At 41.4% G+C, this 16,050-nt stretch overlaps 1 protein-coding gene across 3 annotated transcripts in view; it reads right to left on the bottom strand.

Moving 5' to 3' along the window:
• The window catches only part of FAM168B (family with sequence similarity 168 member B), a 38,875-nt gene that overhangs the window by 5,841 nt on the left and 16,984 nt on the right, over positions 1 to 16,050 (bottom strand). For 2 of the 3 annotated variants that reach the window (XM_050964119.1, XM_050964117.1), the window contains exons 3-7: positions 14,897 to 14,980; positions 14,396 to 14,503; positions 6,159 to 6,301; positions 3,556 to 3,733; positions 1,878 to 2,003 (exon numbers count right to left, since the gene is read on the bottom strand). In XM_050964119.1, the coding sequence (XP_050820076.1) occupies positions 1,891 to 2,003; positions 3,556 to 3,733; positions 6,159 to 6,301; positions 14,396 to 14,503; positions 14,897 to 14,980 (626 nt within the window). In that variant the 3' untranslated portion in view covers positions 1,878 to 1,890. The remainder of the gene's footprint in view (positions 1 to 1,877; positions 2,004 to 3,555; positions 3,734 to 6,158; positions 6,302 to 14,395; positions 14,504 to 14,896; positions 14,981 to 16,050) is intronic. The other variant, XM_050964118.1, reaches the window with a different exon arrangement.

Here is a 16,050-nt window from a genome sequence, read left to right as displayed (position 1 = left end):
TAGCAACTAATAAAGCATTGAGCAACTGAAGAAATTATCTTAAGAAAATCCAGTTACTTCATTCCAAATATATCAGTTTTAGTAATAAGATGTTTACAAATAAACCTGTGCGCGCACACTGTTTCACACGAACGACACTCCCTTCAGACAAGCTTATACTGGTGAAGTTTAACAATCATCCCACTGCGCTATTGCAGAAATTATGTTGGTGTCATGACCTAGTGGCTATAATGCTGTCCTGGAATCACAATTTATCATGCAAAAGCCAGATATATAGGTCAGCAGAGCTAAGTGCTAGTCCCTGCTCTGCCAATCATCTATTGTGGAACCCTAGAAAAGTCACTTTACTTCTTTACCTCAGAAGAACAGTACACAGGAAAGCATAAAATAAGATTTGCAGATGAAAAATGCTAGACGAGAGTTTATTATAATGGTCCCAATCCTATAGCTTACTCCAGCAAGGTTTCCACTGATGTCATCGGCAAATTTATGCAAGCGAGGGTTACAGAATCAGTCCCACTGCACTAGCTGCATATTAAAAGGTTATAGGTGGACAATGTGTACATTGTTATATGCAACTTATTAATCTTTAACAATTCTGCCCTTGTGGTCATGGCACACTGTCACTTTAAGTACACGTATAGCATATTCTTAGTTGAAAGGTGCTATAATTGCAAATCACTTCAGATATTTAAGCCAATACCACTGAGGGAGTAGTGATAGCGGTAGCTTCTTTTTACAGATCTGAGAACGGAGGTACAGATGTTAAATGCTGTGTTCAAAGGCACACAATGAGCCTGTGGCAGAACCTGAACATACCAGTGACCCCCTGACTTCCAATCATAGAAATGGGCATGGAAAATAGGGGAGTCAGATTTTGTCTTAACTTGTTATAAACATTTAACAGAGCAATAAATGAAGGAAACCAGTCCGATTCTGCTCTCACACTGGTTTTATAAACGTAATTTACAGTAGTGGAGTTAATCCTGATTTGCACTGGTGAAACGTGAGCAGAATCAGGCCTCCAAAAGAGTAAGAACAATAAGCCATGTCAATTTTAAGCAGCACTCCCCACTGAAACTAAAAAAAATGTATTTAATATGCTGGCTTCATAATTTAATTACACTGTTTTATCAGTAGAAATCTAGAGCAGATTTCACAAGTCTTTTTTTCTCCATGTGTAGTTTACACTGTGCTACAGACTGTAATGATTTTTCCATGAAGACTGTAAACAGTTCAAATTTAAATTTAAACCCACCTGAATTTGGGTGATAGGAATTATCAGTTTCTTATGTGTACTAGTAAATGGCCTCTCTTTCTGGGAAATGTTCATCCATAAGGAAATATGAAGTGTTCTTTTATTTATACTGATCCAAATAGTCCCCTTATCTAAGCTGATCCAACGTCCATGTTTTACATATTTTTTTCACTCATGGATCAGTGTTGTTCGATTCAGGAATTGTCACAAAATTCAAATCACTGAGCAAACTAGCTTGTTTCCATACAGACCTCACAGGGCCTTCGATTCAGCAAACCTAACATTTCTACTGCTGGGTAAATTAAAATGCTGTATTTTGAGAAATAGATCATTTGGAATTCTATATGCAGGCACCAATGAGATGAATATGCAGAAAAAAGAAGTCTCATCAGAAGACAGACACATTGTGTTTAAAAAACATCCTTCCTCCTACATAACTTAATCAAAACGAACTAACATTTAGGCAAAATAGTCTACTTATATCCCTATTTCCTGAATTGGCATATTGTAAAATTCCCCCAAATATCTTAATGCCTGTGAAATCTCCATGAAAGAAGCTGCAGTCATGTAGTCATTTATATACAGGCCACTGTTTCAACTGTAGGCACTGGTAACTTACACTGCCAGAATAATCACCACTGTGGGGGCACATAGCTATAGGTTGGTGTTCCTGGAGCCCGATATGTGGGCATAGTAACTGGATGAGGGGCTACTGGAGTTGGGGAATGAGTTGTCAACAAAGTACCTAGGAGAAACAAAATATTTTTATATTAAATATTTTTCACAAATATGCCTTTCAACACTATTTAACAGTCATTCTGAAAACCAAAATTATATTAATCAGCACTTGTACATCTTTTGACATATACCAATATGAAACTTCTGTGAATCTGTATCTTAGCATTTTCAATTCCATCTACCTTCTTTCAAATGTTTATGCAACAAGAGCACTTTGATATTCTGTCCAACACATTTATAGATATTTTTTAAGTAGTGAATAACTACTGAGCAGCAGCTCCAGACCATAAGCACACATTACACTGAAAAATATCTTTCCTCACAGCAGGCTGTGTGCGCTGTAAGAACACCTGATGCAAAAGAAAATTGGCTAGGGTAAGTAGAGTTTAGTTCCTATCTATGCAAATGGGTTTTATAGACAAAGGGACTGTAGAAAGCAACAGACTGGGACCCTGTAATCCTAACAGTTTCCTTCTGCAGCACTTCACATACAAATTACTAATGTTTAGTTGCTGCTGCTTACCCCACACTCAAAAAAAAAAACTGGGAAAAAATACAAAGGTAATGAAGAGAGCACATAGTGCTGGTCCTGAAAACAATATCCCCACCAGGGTTGTGGGATACCTGAGATTAGAAATCTGAAATCTGTCGTTCAGTAATCCAGAAGACTACCATGTAACACAATCATTACTTCACCTTGGTTAGTGAATCTGAAAACTTTTAAGATATCGAAGAGCAGCAGTGGTGTGGGGAAAAATAGATATTTAAGCACCAACAGTGTAAAAAAACAGCATAACTCAAAATTCTAGGGAGAAGCACCCCAAGTTTATATTAATTCTGTACTAGAAACAGACTTGTTTCTGAGACATTTCATCAAAAGACACCAATTTCTTCAGATTGACAAAGCCGCTCAAGTTCTAACATAGTTTAGGGCTAATGCAGACAGAACTGCGTGTTCTGTAACTGTGTTGAGGAACAATATTACGACTTAGGTCTTAGTTATAAAACTATGTTGTTCTGGTAACACTAAAAACACGTTAGAACATGGGCACCAGTAACTGACAGTCAACTGTGCTGACCACAGTTGTACTTGCATGATGTCCAGGCCCTAAAACGTTCCCTCTGAAAGTGCAGCTTGGGAGTTCTTGGCAGTTCTGAGCAATGATTCTCTGATTAACTAGAATGGAAAGTTCACTTAGCACTCAGCCTGGGAAAGAAAACTGTACCCTTTAATTCCCAAACCCCAAGCGACTAGAGGAACAAAAACCCCTCTTGATGATCTCTTGGGCAGCACTGCAATTAGAATGCCACGTCAGATTTCCTATGCTGCTTACTTGGCCTGATCCAGAGTACTAGGATTTTGTAGCTAGAATGGCTTAAAATTCATATACAAGCACATAAATATCTCATATTAAACAAAACTAGTGGTTGTGGGAAACCTATAACTGCAGTACATTTCTGGTAAGGCCTTACCATGTAACGCATCCATACTGTATGAGATGGACGACAAACCCAAACTGTACTTCATCAAAAAGTGTAAGCAATATAAATCAATCTACCTGCTGACATTGCCATAGTGGTTCCAGCCACCATTCCCATAGTCACACCATTTCCTCTTGGTGGTGGAATTGGAGCAGGATACATAGTTGCTGGCATGCCATTAGGCTGCACAACTGTGGTGTGATGGATTACGTGGGGTGGTGCTGCATATAAAGGCTGCGTGTAGTAAGTGCCTTGCTGTTGGAAAAGAAAATAAGTAAACCTACTAAGTATATTTTCATTATCACATGTACTGAAAGCAATAATTCAACCTTTGAGATGTTCGAGGGAGAAATGTGTTATTCCAGAAATAGGAGTCTAATGTACGTCAGGGACTGGAGAAAGAATACTTAAATGCTAAAACAGAGAAACTAAAACTTCAGGGTTGAAAAATAGGGTTTTTCAGCTACTAACTACTGGTTCGGCAGCCAAAACCCTCAAATATAACCTCTCTCTAGAATTAAGCTGTTTTGACTCTTCCGCTGCATCTGGATTTGTGTTTTTGCCCCCACCCCTCTCATGCCCTGAGGATCCTTCAAAGTTGCTTTCCCTCCCAATAAACCATGTGGCTGAGGATTGGGTGCATCTCCTTCCAGAATCAGAAGCCCTAAAAGGTTACTACAGTGCAACATGAAGTCTTCCCGCAGGGCCCAAGCAGACCACTTCAGAGTACTGCCAAGGCCCTGCAACTAAGTTTATGTAAATATTACAACATGCTGCACCCTGACTCCCAAGGGCAGCTCACTTTTTCTAGTCTTAGTTTTCATCTAGCCCTGCCCCAGCTCTTTCCTCCTTGCTTCTACTCCTAACCTCTCCATAGCATCACACTTAAGCCACTGTATCCTAGATACTTGTCTAGTGATGCAGAAGAGTGAAACTGATGCTATCATCGATTTCATTATGCTGCTTCAGGTAGGCCATAGGGGAAGTACTCTGTATGGAACATAGGCAAAAGGTAGGAGACAGCGGCGGCTCCAGGCACCAGCACTCCAAGCGCGTGTCTGGGGCGGCAAGCCGCGGGAGGCGCCCTGCCAGTCCCTGTGAGGGCGGCAGTCAGGCAGCCTTTGGTGGATTGCCTGTGGGAGGTCCGCCAGTCCCGCAGATTCAGCGGCAATTCGGCGGTGGGTATGCCGAATCTATGGGACTGGCGGATCTCCTGCCGGCATGCCGCTGAAGCCGCAAGACTGGGGACCTCCCGCAGACAAGCCGCCGAAGGCTGCCTGACTGCCATGCTTGGGACAACAAAAAAGCTAGAGCTGCCCCTGGTAGGAGAGACCTCTGTCTCTACCGCAGACAGTGGACAATCACACTTCTGTTCCTGTTTTCACAATGGCACAGTAGGAGACGTGGAGTGAAACTGACCAGGACAGCATCACTGTGATCCTGCTATTCTTGCATAAAGGAGCAAGACCAGCTGCCACAATCCTCTCATAGTGGCTGCCACAATCCTCTTTGAAGCAGGGGTTAAGAAATTAAGAAAAGGAGTGCCCGAAATTTAGTTTCCAAAGCCAGACACGGGCACTTTTGCAATTTTGCATTAAGAGATTTGGAAGCTAACATGCTATTTTTACAAGTGACTTAAGCACTTAGACTCAAGTCTCACTGATTTTCAAGTTTCCAACTTAAATAATGTTACAAACACTTTTCAAAATTAGGTGACCTATTTAGATAACTAAAGCTAAAATTTTCAAATATGCTGAACACAAGCTCACATGGACTTTAATGAGTCCCTCAACACTTAAAAAATAAGGCCATGTATTCAGATGTCTAAATCTGGACTCAGAAGTCTAATTTTAGGCACTCGTTTTTTAGACTCTTAACTTTTGTATACTAGGACAGAATCATATGACTGGAAGGGACCTCAAGAGGTCATCTAGTCCAGTCTCGTGGACTCATGCCAGGATTAACCCTGACAGGTGTTTGTCTAACCTGCTCTTAAAAGTCTTCAATGATGGAGATTCCACAGCCTCCCTGGGCAATTTATTCTAGTGCTTAACCACCCAAACGGTTAAGAAGTTTTTCCTTATGTCTCACCTAAACTGCCCTTGGTGCAATTTAAACCTATTGCTTCGTGTCCTATTCTCAGAGGGTAAGGAGAATTATTTTTCTCCCTCCTCCTTCTAACAACCTTTTGTATACTTGAAAACTTATGTCCTCTCTCAGTCTTTTCTTCTCCAGACTAAACAAACCCAGTTTTTGTTTGTTTTTTTTCAATCTTCCCTCATAGATCATGTTTTCTAGACCTTTAATTGTTTTCGTTGCTCTTCTCTGGACTTTCTCCAATTTGTCCACATCTTTCATGCAATGTGATGCCCTGAACTGGACACAATATATTCCAGTTGAGGCCCAAGCAGCACAGAGTAGAGCAGAAGAATTACAAGGGAGAAGCCCATCACTGTGCACAAAATACATTTACATAGGATCATATGCTGGACAGGCAATTAAGTTTTTTTTTTAATATACGTGAAGCATTTTGGTAACAAACCCTCAAAACGTAGAAATAAGCAGTCATCTTTATTTCATGGAACAGTGAAACAACATTTAGAGTTTAGAAGTTTACAATGCACGCTGAAAGCAAGATACTATTTGAACTGGCACAAAACAGTTGAGCTTTACTTTTTACCTGTGCATATGGATTCTGCTGTGGATAGGCACTTCGAACCGGATACACAGCAGTCTGGTAGGGATTGGGTGATGAAGAATAAGGTGGTACTGCACCACTGGTGGGTGAACAGGATACTTTATATGGTGTTCCTGGTGTATAACCTGAAACAAAGGTAAATCTGCTCTAAAGTGCCATAGGCAAGACAATGACCAGATTACTGCATACTAAAGTTTGAGACTAATGTAACTGAAATTATTCTTAACCCTCATGTTTCACATTTATCTTATTCAGTATAATATATTATCATCAATACCTATACACAAATTCTTAAAGTCATTAGTCACATAGGGACAGATATAGTCAGTAATACCTGACTGCCTGTCAAACAACTAATTCACATAACTCACCACTTTCCAATTTACTAATGAGCTTAAGGAAGCGGCTTTCCTACAGAAGCCTAGGAAGAACCCAAAGATCCTCCTGGACTGAGTCAAGTGCTCCAACAGAACACAAGGAAGGTGGCAGAATGGAAGAGTAGTGCCAAATGTGGCCACACACTGACGTTAGGAAGAGAAGGAGGTAGTACAACACATTAGGCTTTTGGCATCTAGAAAACATATCTTAACTAAGATCTTTTTCAAGTCTACTCCATGCCGTAACTCATATTTGTTAGGACACTGATGAGAAGCTTGGCTCCACCATACTGGGTAGGTCTATTTTGATCAAAATGGCTTGGAATGCATTAAATGCTAACCAAGTTCCCAGCACACACCAATAATCATAATCAATGATCTCTTTGCAAAGGGGAAATCTCTGCAGAGAACTATGCAATGGCAGAACTATCCTACTCTACAGGTTAGAACTATTTTAAATGGTTTGAAGAGCTTCTCAAACATTTTGGAGAGGTGCAGTGACACCTCCCGCTTGAATCTTCCATTTTTAAGTTACCTTTAATGATATTTCCTTGCCATTTAACAGCAAATGCCAACATTTTCAGACTTGGATGCCTAAACTAAATTTTAAAATCTGGGCTTCAGTGGTTAAATGCTAAAGTAAGACACAAGTAACATAAGCACATTAGCCACTTAAGAGCTTAGTTCCCATTTTAAAAATGGCACTTGTGTACCTACGTTTTATTAGTATACAATAATAAAAAGACTTTTATACAATGTGTGTGTAGACAAGCTCCTAATTATCTCTCATAACTTTTTTAAAATAGATTCATAAAAGGCGTGATGCCACCACAATGCTTTTACACATCTCGGGAGGTCCACAGAAGTGAGCCTCCCTCTCAAGCGTGTTAGGAGCTACGCAGTTATTACCCAGATATGCAGTGACTGAGGCATATGCTTTTGGCTCAGACCCCATATGCTGAAAGGTAGATCTGAGATTCCTTGGGCCTACTCAGTGGGTAAGGAGACTTAGGATAATGGAGTCAATGTCTGACAGGGCATGCGGGAGAACAGTGAGAAGCAGCACCATAACTGCTGACACTGGGCCTTAACTGGGAGAGGCTAGAATATGAACACCCTCTGTCAGCAGTGCATACCTCTGCCAATGGAAGGTGGGGCTATACTATGAACAGCCCTGGACTGAATGCTCTGAGGGAAGAGGGAGGCGACTAAGGCCTCAAGTCACACATGCTGAATGATATCATTGGCATTCCCAGTAAGGGAACTTTCTGGCCTTGCCTCATGTGGTATGGCTCCACGGAGCTGATGTAAAGTGCTCAGTGTTAACTGTAAGAGAGCCACCAACAGGTACCAAAAACAAAATCCAGTGACTGGTCCATCTTGCCTTAGACGTTAGAAGTCCATTGGTTATAGATGTGCAGCTACTTAAAACTTGAGTTTCTTTATCAGTTTTGTGCAGTTTAAATATTTGCTTCAAATAAAGAGGATATTAAGTGTACTGACTCGCAAGGGACCGGTGACTGTCATCCTCTTGGGGATTTTTATTTTTTTTTTTAAAAACAGGAACTTCTGATTAATATCAAGTGGCTCATGAAGCTATTTGTCTTAAGTAGAAAAATCTGGACTTTTTAATATTTTAAAAGTTTTTAAATGATTTTTAAAAAGTAACCAAAAATGATGGCTGACTATTACTTCTGAAAGAAGAGCTCGAGTTTCCCCATTCAGCAGTAAGGAACTCATGGTGTTAGCTTTCAGTAAAATTGGTATACTTGAGGATGGTAAACAAAGAGGTACTTCTATCCAGTTTTAATCATTCCCTACAAAAGTGAAAAATATTTCCTTAATCAAATGTAGAACAAGTTCTACTGTAATAAACATGTTGCAAGTTAAGCTTAGATCTAACCATTCAATAAAGCATGTCAGAAAGACAAGTGGCCAAATATTAAATGAGAACAAACTGAAGAGCTGCGGATAAAAATTAATCAAGACCTTAATTTGGTAAGTACATCATATGCTGCTTATTTCTATATAGGATAATTATACTTGATTGTGTGTGACTATCCAGAGCCCAAATCTACATACACGATGGCTCTTAAAACACTATCTGCTGAGAACTAGCAGTTCACAGAACCAGTTCCTGTCACCTGTGGGCCTACAGTGCTTCTGGCTTCTTCTCCTTGTTTTCAAGGAGAAGCTAAGAAGCCTACAAAGCAGCACTCACTGGAACCACTATAAAGAGTTGCAACAGGACCTGGATATTAAAACTAAACAACAAAGGGCTCTTAAATTATCTCCATGGTCCTTAACACTCCAAGGCATAGGTATTTCTCATCACAGGTGATAAGAGTTTTGACTAGGACATGGATGACGGGTCTCCTGCCAGGGTGGATAAAAATCAATTATTTTAAATTAATTAATTTTTTAAAAAAACAGTTTTTAAAATCGGATTTTTTTGATAAAATACTTTTTGAGGAGCAAACCTATCTAAAGATAGTTTTAATTAAGACACATTATAGCTCAAAGATATATCATGGAATAGGGATTATAAAGTCTAATTCTGTAGTATGAGACCATATATTGACATAATGTTTAAGAAAAGTTTTGTAAATGAGTTCTAATAGTTCATGAATTAGGGACCCAATTTTATGGGGTTCCTGGGGCTTCTGTATAGATTATTTAGGTTAATCTTTCTACCTACCCAATGGGACTCAGTAGAAGATACCATCAGAGATGCTTAGTTTTGCAGTTCTCAAACTATGGATTTGTCTCTCCAGAGATAACACGCTTATTAACAGCAAAAATGTTTTTAAATAAATATACAGAAGTGAGAAATAACAGACCTCAACCCTATTGTCCCTCTGCAAATTTGTGTACACAGAGTCAATCCCTTACCTCTCTCTAAAAGTGCAAAGTTTCAAAAAGTTCAGTGAATAGAAGATTGTTGGGGACAGAATAGATCTGGACAAGGAGAAGAAGTCTGAAAATAAATATGAGAAGGGAGGGACAGGCAGTAGAAACAGAAGTGAAACTGTTTGGGCAGCATATTCCAGAAACCTTGAGGTCTTTGAGTGTAACTTTCATTGATTTGAGATTTACCATATCATTCTCTCACTAGTAGGGAAAATTTATAATGTCAGCAAGCCGTAAAAGAGACCCAGTTTGGGAATAAGAACCATTCAAGAAATATATATTTGCTGATGATGTTTTTAAAGAAAGTCACACCAGTGAACTGGTGGAAGTCACTTAAGCACTTGGATTCAGAGACTGTTGAAGTGACAATGTCACTTAACAGCAGTAGCTTCTGCTGGTGTAGAAAGAATATTTTCTTCCTTTGGACTATTTCATTCCATATTGAGAAAATATTTGGGATCTGAAAAAGCAGGAAAGCATGTGTTTCTTTTCCAGGTTATGAACAAACAGGAAAAGGAAGATGAAGACAACTGAGTTAGCTGCAGAAGCCAATATTTTAAGTTTCACATGTTGACCTGGCTGACAGTCGATTTAATTTTTGTTTAAAAAAAATATTTCATTCAGCTATTTTAGTTAAAAACATTTTTAACAAAATCAAACCTGATTTTAAAAAACTTGAATGTTTAACTAAATTCAAAAAGTCATATGTTTGCTACTGAAGAAAATAATCCAGAATACATAATGTTGTTTTAGTTAAATAAAACAATTTAAATGTCTGTCTGGTGATGTTCTCCTCCTAATACAGCATGGCAAGAAAGTCCTCCAAATATTAATGATTAACCTGTTGAATTGGAGATAGTTCATCTCCCACTAACTTCATAAATATCTGCTTCAATTACCTTTGGTAAATGAAATAACCAATCATTCATTTTCTGATATAGCTGTAAAATTAATCTGAAAAGTTTTCAAAAATAAATCACTTAAAAAATGTATACTATGTACCTTCTAAAAATGAAACCTACATCTGAGTTGTGAAGAATAGGTATTACGGTTATAACAAGCAACAAGAATGCACTTTTATGTAGAAATCCATGATTAAATTGAGTCTTCCGGACTAGTAATTTAAATCAAATACACCCTGTCTCCTGTCTTGTACATACAGGATGTAGGGCTATTACTGAGGCAATTTCAGCCATAGAGGACTTAACGGCAATGCATATTGATGGATATCTTCATCTAGGGCAGAGGTGGGCAAACATCTGACCCACGGGTCCGTTCAGCCTAGACCCTGAGCTCCTGCCCCGGGAAGCTAGCCCCCAGCCCCTCTCCTGCTGTCTTCCATCCCCTGCAGCCTTAGCTCACTGTGCCGCCGGCACAACGCTCTGGGCAGCGGGGCTGCAAGCTCCTGGGGTAATACAGCTGCAGAGCGCAGCCTGGCCCAGCGCTTTATGCTACATGGTGAGCCGCTGGCTTCAGCCGGGCAGTGCAGCTGCCTGTCCTGGTGCAGCCGTGCTGCCAGCCACCAGTGCTCCAGGCAGCGTGGTAAGGGGGCAGGGAGCAGGGGAGGGGGATAGATAGAGGGCAGGGGAGTTTGGGGGGTGGTCAGGGGCCAGGGGTGTGGATAGGAGTGGGGGTGGTCAGAGGGCGGGGAACAGGGGGTTGAATGGGGGCAGGGGAAAGGGGTGGCTGGATGGGTCAGAGGTCCTGGGGCAGTAGGCGGGGGGGGACACAGTCAGGAAGGAGAGGAGGGGTTGGATGGGGCAACAGGGGGCAGTCAGAGGTTGGGGTTCCGGGGGAGGTCAGGGGACAGGGAGAAGGGGTGGTTGGATGGGGCAAAGGTCCTGGGGCGAGGGGCAGTCAGGAAAGGGAGAGGGGTTGGATGGGGTGGTGGGGAGCAGTGGTGGTTGGGTGGGGCCAGAGTCCCAGGGGAGAAGTCAGGAAGGAGGGGTGGGTTGGCTAAGGGTGGCGAGGGGGCAGTTAAGGGTGGGGGGTCCGGAGGCCGTCAGGGGACAGACAGCCGGGGGGTGGATGGGGCACAGGTTCCAGGGGGCCGTCGGGAGCTGAGAAGCAGGGTGACTTGGATGGGGGCAGGGGCCGGGCCACACCTGGCTGTTTGGGGAGGTACAGCTATACAATTTCTGAAACCCAACGTGGCCCTCGGGCCAGGAAGTTTTCCCGCCCCTGATCTAGGGTCCTCTATTCCCATGCCAAATGCTACCCCTGCCTGGGGAGGTGTCTTCTGGTTTCTGTTCACAGCTGCCTAGAGTCAAGGACTTTGGCACTGATGTATCAGAGAGTTGCTGTACTTCTCTGCACCTCCCAGATTCTGTGTTTCCAAAGACACAGTACCCTATCTGACAAGCTGGAGTTCAGTATGACCAGTTCATCACCTCAATATACTGGAGGTTTGGAGGCCTTGGTTTCATTGCAGACAACAAATAAGGTAGTCTAGTGGGATTCTGTGCCTTTTTTAAAGCAAAAAAGTTAAGCTTATAAGCTACCCTGCCTCAAATTCAAGATCCAACTGACAAAGGCAAGCACAAACCAGTACTCCACCTGCTGTGCCTTTAGACAGTAATTCAGGGCAGGGACCCGAGATGTGCCAAACAAACCACTGTCCAGTTCCATGTACAGTGATATTATTATAAATATAGAACCTGTGCACAATTAGGAGTTTTAAGATTGCTTACTCTCTGCCCTAGCAAATGGTGCCATTCTCTTTTATAAGTGAGAGACGAGTTATCAAAACTCATAGCCATGCAAATAAGCACCATGTTTCCAGGCAATAACTATGTTTAAGTACTTACTGACCTGTCACAAAGTCTGAGAACAGCTATGTTTTCCCTGTGAGAAATAAGGTTCTCCTGTTACCCCCTAAATTTAAAGTCACTTTTATCCAAGTCTTGTGAGTTGACAATTACTCTCGGTTGTAAGACTTTATGACTACATTCTATTTGGCAGAGCTGTCCCTGGAAGCTAACAGAATAACACTTTAGAACTTCCTTGTAGAGACAACAAAGTTGTTCGTACGAAGGGCAGAGGACCAAACTATATTCCAAAGTACCATATATTGTTTTCCACAAATTATAACTAGACATTCAGGGCCAATTTTGGAGAAGTACATGAGTACTTCTGAAATTCTGGCCCATAATGGATTCAAGTGGAGGAGCTCTTGAAGGTGCACAGACGAAAACTAAAATCAGAATGGTATTACTGAATATTGAACTACAGGAGTAACTACAGCCATACTTTATGTAATGAGAGTCATGAATAGTACAAATGACAAGCTTCCCAGGGCCAGAGGACCTAATATCTACTGTCTACTTCCCAGAACAACAGTTTGCAGAATGTCAGGCATCACTTACATTTTTTTAAAGGTAAAAGTAAGAGTTAAATTAAGCTTAGTTAAGCTTACACTGCCTGAAAAAACTTATTGTGGAATCACACTGTGTTGACCTGTTCAGGCTGGTTGGCCCTTAAGAGGAGTTAGGCTCAGCTTGGCTTGGGACATAGCATTTAACCTTCAGCTCATCCTCATCTGGTGACTCAGTTACAACCAATGATCCCACCTATGAAAAGGTCAGGGAGAACTACATAAAGAGGGAAGAGAACTCACTGAGGGAAGAGTTCCTCTCTCTGGGAAGTGCCTGGGGAAGGCAGGCTGGAGAGACAGGGAGCAGTTAGATTCCTCTGGAACAGGGCCTGTAAGAAATTGAGACGGGGCGGCTCCAGGCACCAGCACACCAAGCGCGAGCCTAGGGCGGCAAGCCACCGGGGGTGGCCTGCCGGTCATCGTGAGGGCAGCAGTCAGGCTGCCTTCAGCGGCATGCCTGTGGTACGTCTGCTGGTCCTGTGGCTTCGGCAGCAATTCGGCGGTGGGTACACCGAAGGCGCGGGACCGGCGGACCTCCCGCAGGCATGCCACCGAAAGCCGCCTGACTGCTGTGCTTGGGGTGGCAAAATACACAGAGCCACCCCTGAGCAGAGAGGTCCTTGGAAAAACTGCTAGAGTCCTTGGGGAGGAAAGGCCGTGAGGAAACTTGTTTGGAAGAAGAGTCTCCAGGAGAAAAAACCATGGGAGGCAGTACTCAGCTAAAGGAGCAAAGAAGGAATTCTGCAGTCCCCAAGAAGAGGGGTGAAGAGCACGGAACTTCAATGTAGCCCAAGAGCCCTGGTGTTGTGGATTCTTTGGTTGGACATTTGTTACTCCAGAAGGGGACATAACTTGAAAGAAGTGAGCTAGCTGGTGGACAAGGCTATGGAAGACACAACTAGACAGGCCATTGCAAAGCCGAAGCAATCGTCAGCAGGGGGCACTGGAGATGAAGACCCAAGCAATGGCAGGCTCCGACACCAGTGGGCTCTACAGTGGTAAATGAAACCACTTACATGACCCATTTGTGAATTAGGCTCTTCATACAAATTCCTCTCCTTCCATCCTGCCCTCCCCTTCTTCTCTTCCCCTCTCTTCCTCACCCCCCAGTCATCTTTGGTATGCTTTACACATCAATCAATAAATACTACATTTTTTCTAAATAAGTTGGATAGCAATACGCAAATAAATAAACAGGCTCCTTTTTCTCCACTTCCTTTTCCCTTTCATTGCTAATGTAGATTTATGCAAGTCATAATATTTTACAAAGGACAGTAAGCAATTTCGTATCTGTATGTAATATCCCTTTTGAAAAAGTCTAAGACTCCCTTTCCGAATGTATCCTTCTGTTGCGATTGGAGATGAATTTAACAGCTACTATCAGTTTCTCCTTCATTCCAATATTAATAGCATGCTCATCACATTGAGGGATTCTTCCATTTTTGTTCGTTGGCCCCTGTGCATTTCTTCTTTCCTCCCCAAATCCCTCCTCCTGCCTGCCGCTTAGCTGAGCAGTATGACAGTGTTTCACCCTGTTGCTAGAATTGTTGGACAATCACCGTATGCAGGTGCATGACAGGCACGATCCTGAGGTAGGAACGGGCACGCAGAATTTAGGAGGTGAAAGATCAGAGGAGGTGATAAAAGGGTATATTCCAGACGCCTTTCTGAAAGAGGAAGGGAAGAGACTTACTGAGGGACATGAAAATAAAGAGCAATATCCAGAGGGTCAGGTCAGAAGGGACTAGTGAAAGATGTAATCAAAAATTTGTGTAAGGATTTTAACTACCTACCTAATACTTGTCTCTGGCAACTAAATAACTCAAACCTCCCCAAAAATAAGTTAAAGTCCTCTCTTATCTATAATAGGAGACTGCATGTGGACACTGTGTAAACACCCCCGGATGCAAAAACTGAAGTCACTGGTTAGTTTGGAAGGCCACCATTTTATGCTATTTTCAAAGTAAAAGAAAACATTATGCATTTCTCCTCACCCCCAATTTTAAATGCTTCTAATATAGTTTTTGAGTATTTCTAAGCAATAAGTATTTTATGCATACCTGTTTGGAAGGTAGGATTTGCTCCTGGGTACATGTTGGGGGAATAGGCCGGGGCAGCTGCTGCATAGCCCATTGGGAAACCAGCTATGACAAAAGAGAACAATTCCAGGTTATTTTCTAGATAAGCAACACAACGTTTCTTGTTCTCAGAGAATTTGTTGTGCATGACACGTTTTGACCAAAGATCAATGAAAGTTGCAATTTTTCAAAATTCATGTGACTACTAGTTGAGAAGAAAAGCTAAAAAGCGTAGTAAGCAACAGTTCCCATTTCTCAACCCCCATGCTCCCCAAACACACTTTCAGCAAAAATCTGAATTAGCCAGCTCACTAGTAACTGCCGTCAGATTGCAAGCTTTAATATTAAATAATCCAAAAGAATATCAAACACTGAAATGCATTAAGGCTACTGAACTCTGAGTGAGCCCTTTTCACTGTGTAAAAAGAAGATATATAAGTGAGTGACTCATTTCCTGGATCACAGTTTTCCAAATTGGACAGTAAAAGCCAACTTTAACCCTCCAAAATATCTTGTTTTTATTTAACTTAGATTTGTCTCTGTTTTCAGATGTTAGTTATACTCCTATCATTTCAACCACCCACAATGACACTCAGTAGTTACAATCTGTGATTCACTCTGGCAGAGTGGCAAAATGCTGTGTTGAAACCTTGACACTGACGTACCCAATTACTATGACTAAACCAATGTCAAGAAAGACAGGAACCAAGTTCTAAGGTGACAATAGCACGTAGTGAAAGACCATCAGGGTGGACTGATTTAAATAATAATTAAAATTGGTAATTTAAACCAGCAAGCAGGAAACCTTGATTTAAATCATCCATTTCAATAGTGTTTTGCCTTTGTATTTTGTAGTTATTTTCCTTGGTTGGTAACCATTAAAACATGTTAACTTACAACTAAATACAGCCTTTACGCTAAATTTGATGCTTCTTTTTGCTAACCAGGATACCTATATCTATACACTTATTAAGCAGTAATTGCTTCAGTTATCTTTATTCAAATGCTTAATTTTTACATTTCCGATTACGTTAGAAAAGGATGCATTTCTTCTTTACTAGATAACTTTTTACTTGTGATTTGGGTCAAGCTCTATTTGGATGGAAATTCAAATGCAACTAAGTGCACAAAAACAG

Source organism: Gopherus flavomarginatus, chromosome 8 (assembly GCF_025201925.1).
Source record: "Gopherus flavomarginatus isolate rGopFla2 chromosome 8, rGopFla2.mat.asm, whole genome shotgun sequence".
Classification (NCBI taxonomy): domain Eukaryota; kingdom Metazoa; phylum Chordata; order Testudines; family Testudinidae; genus Gopherus; species Gopherus flavomarginatus.
The sequence above is the reverse complement of the archived record's forward strand: the minus strand, read 5'-3'. Positions and strand labels throughout refer to the sequence as shown.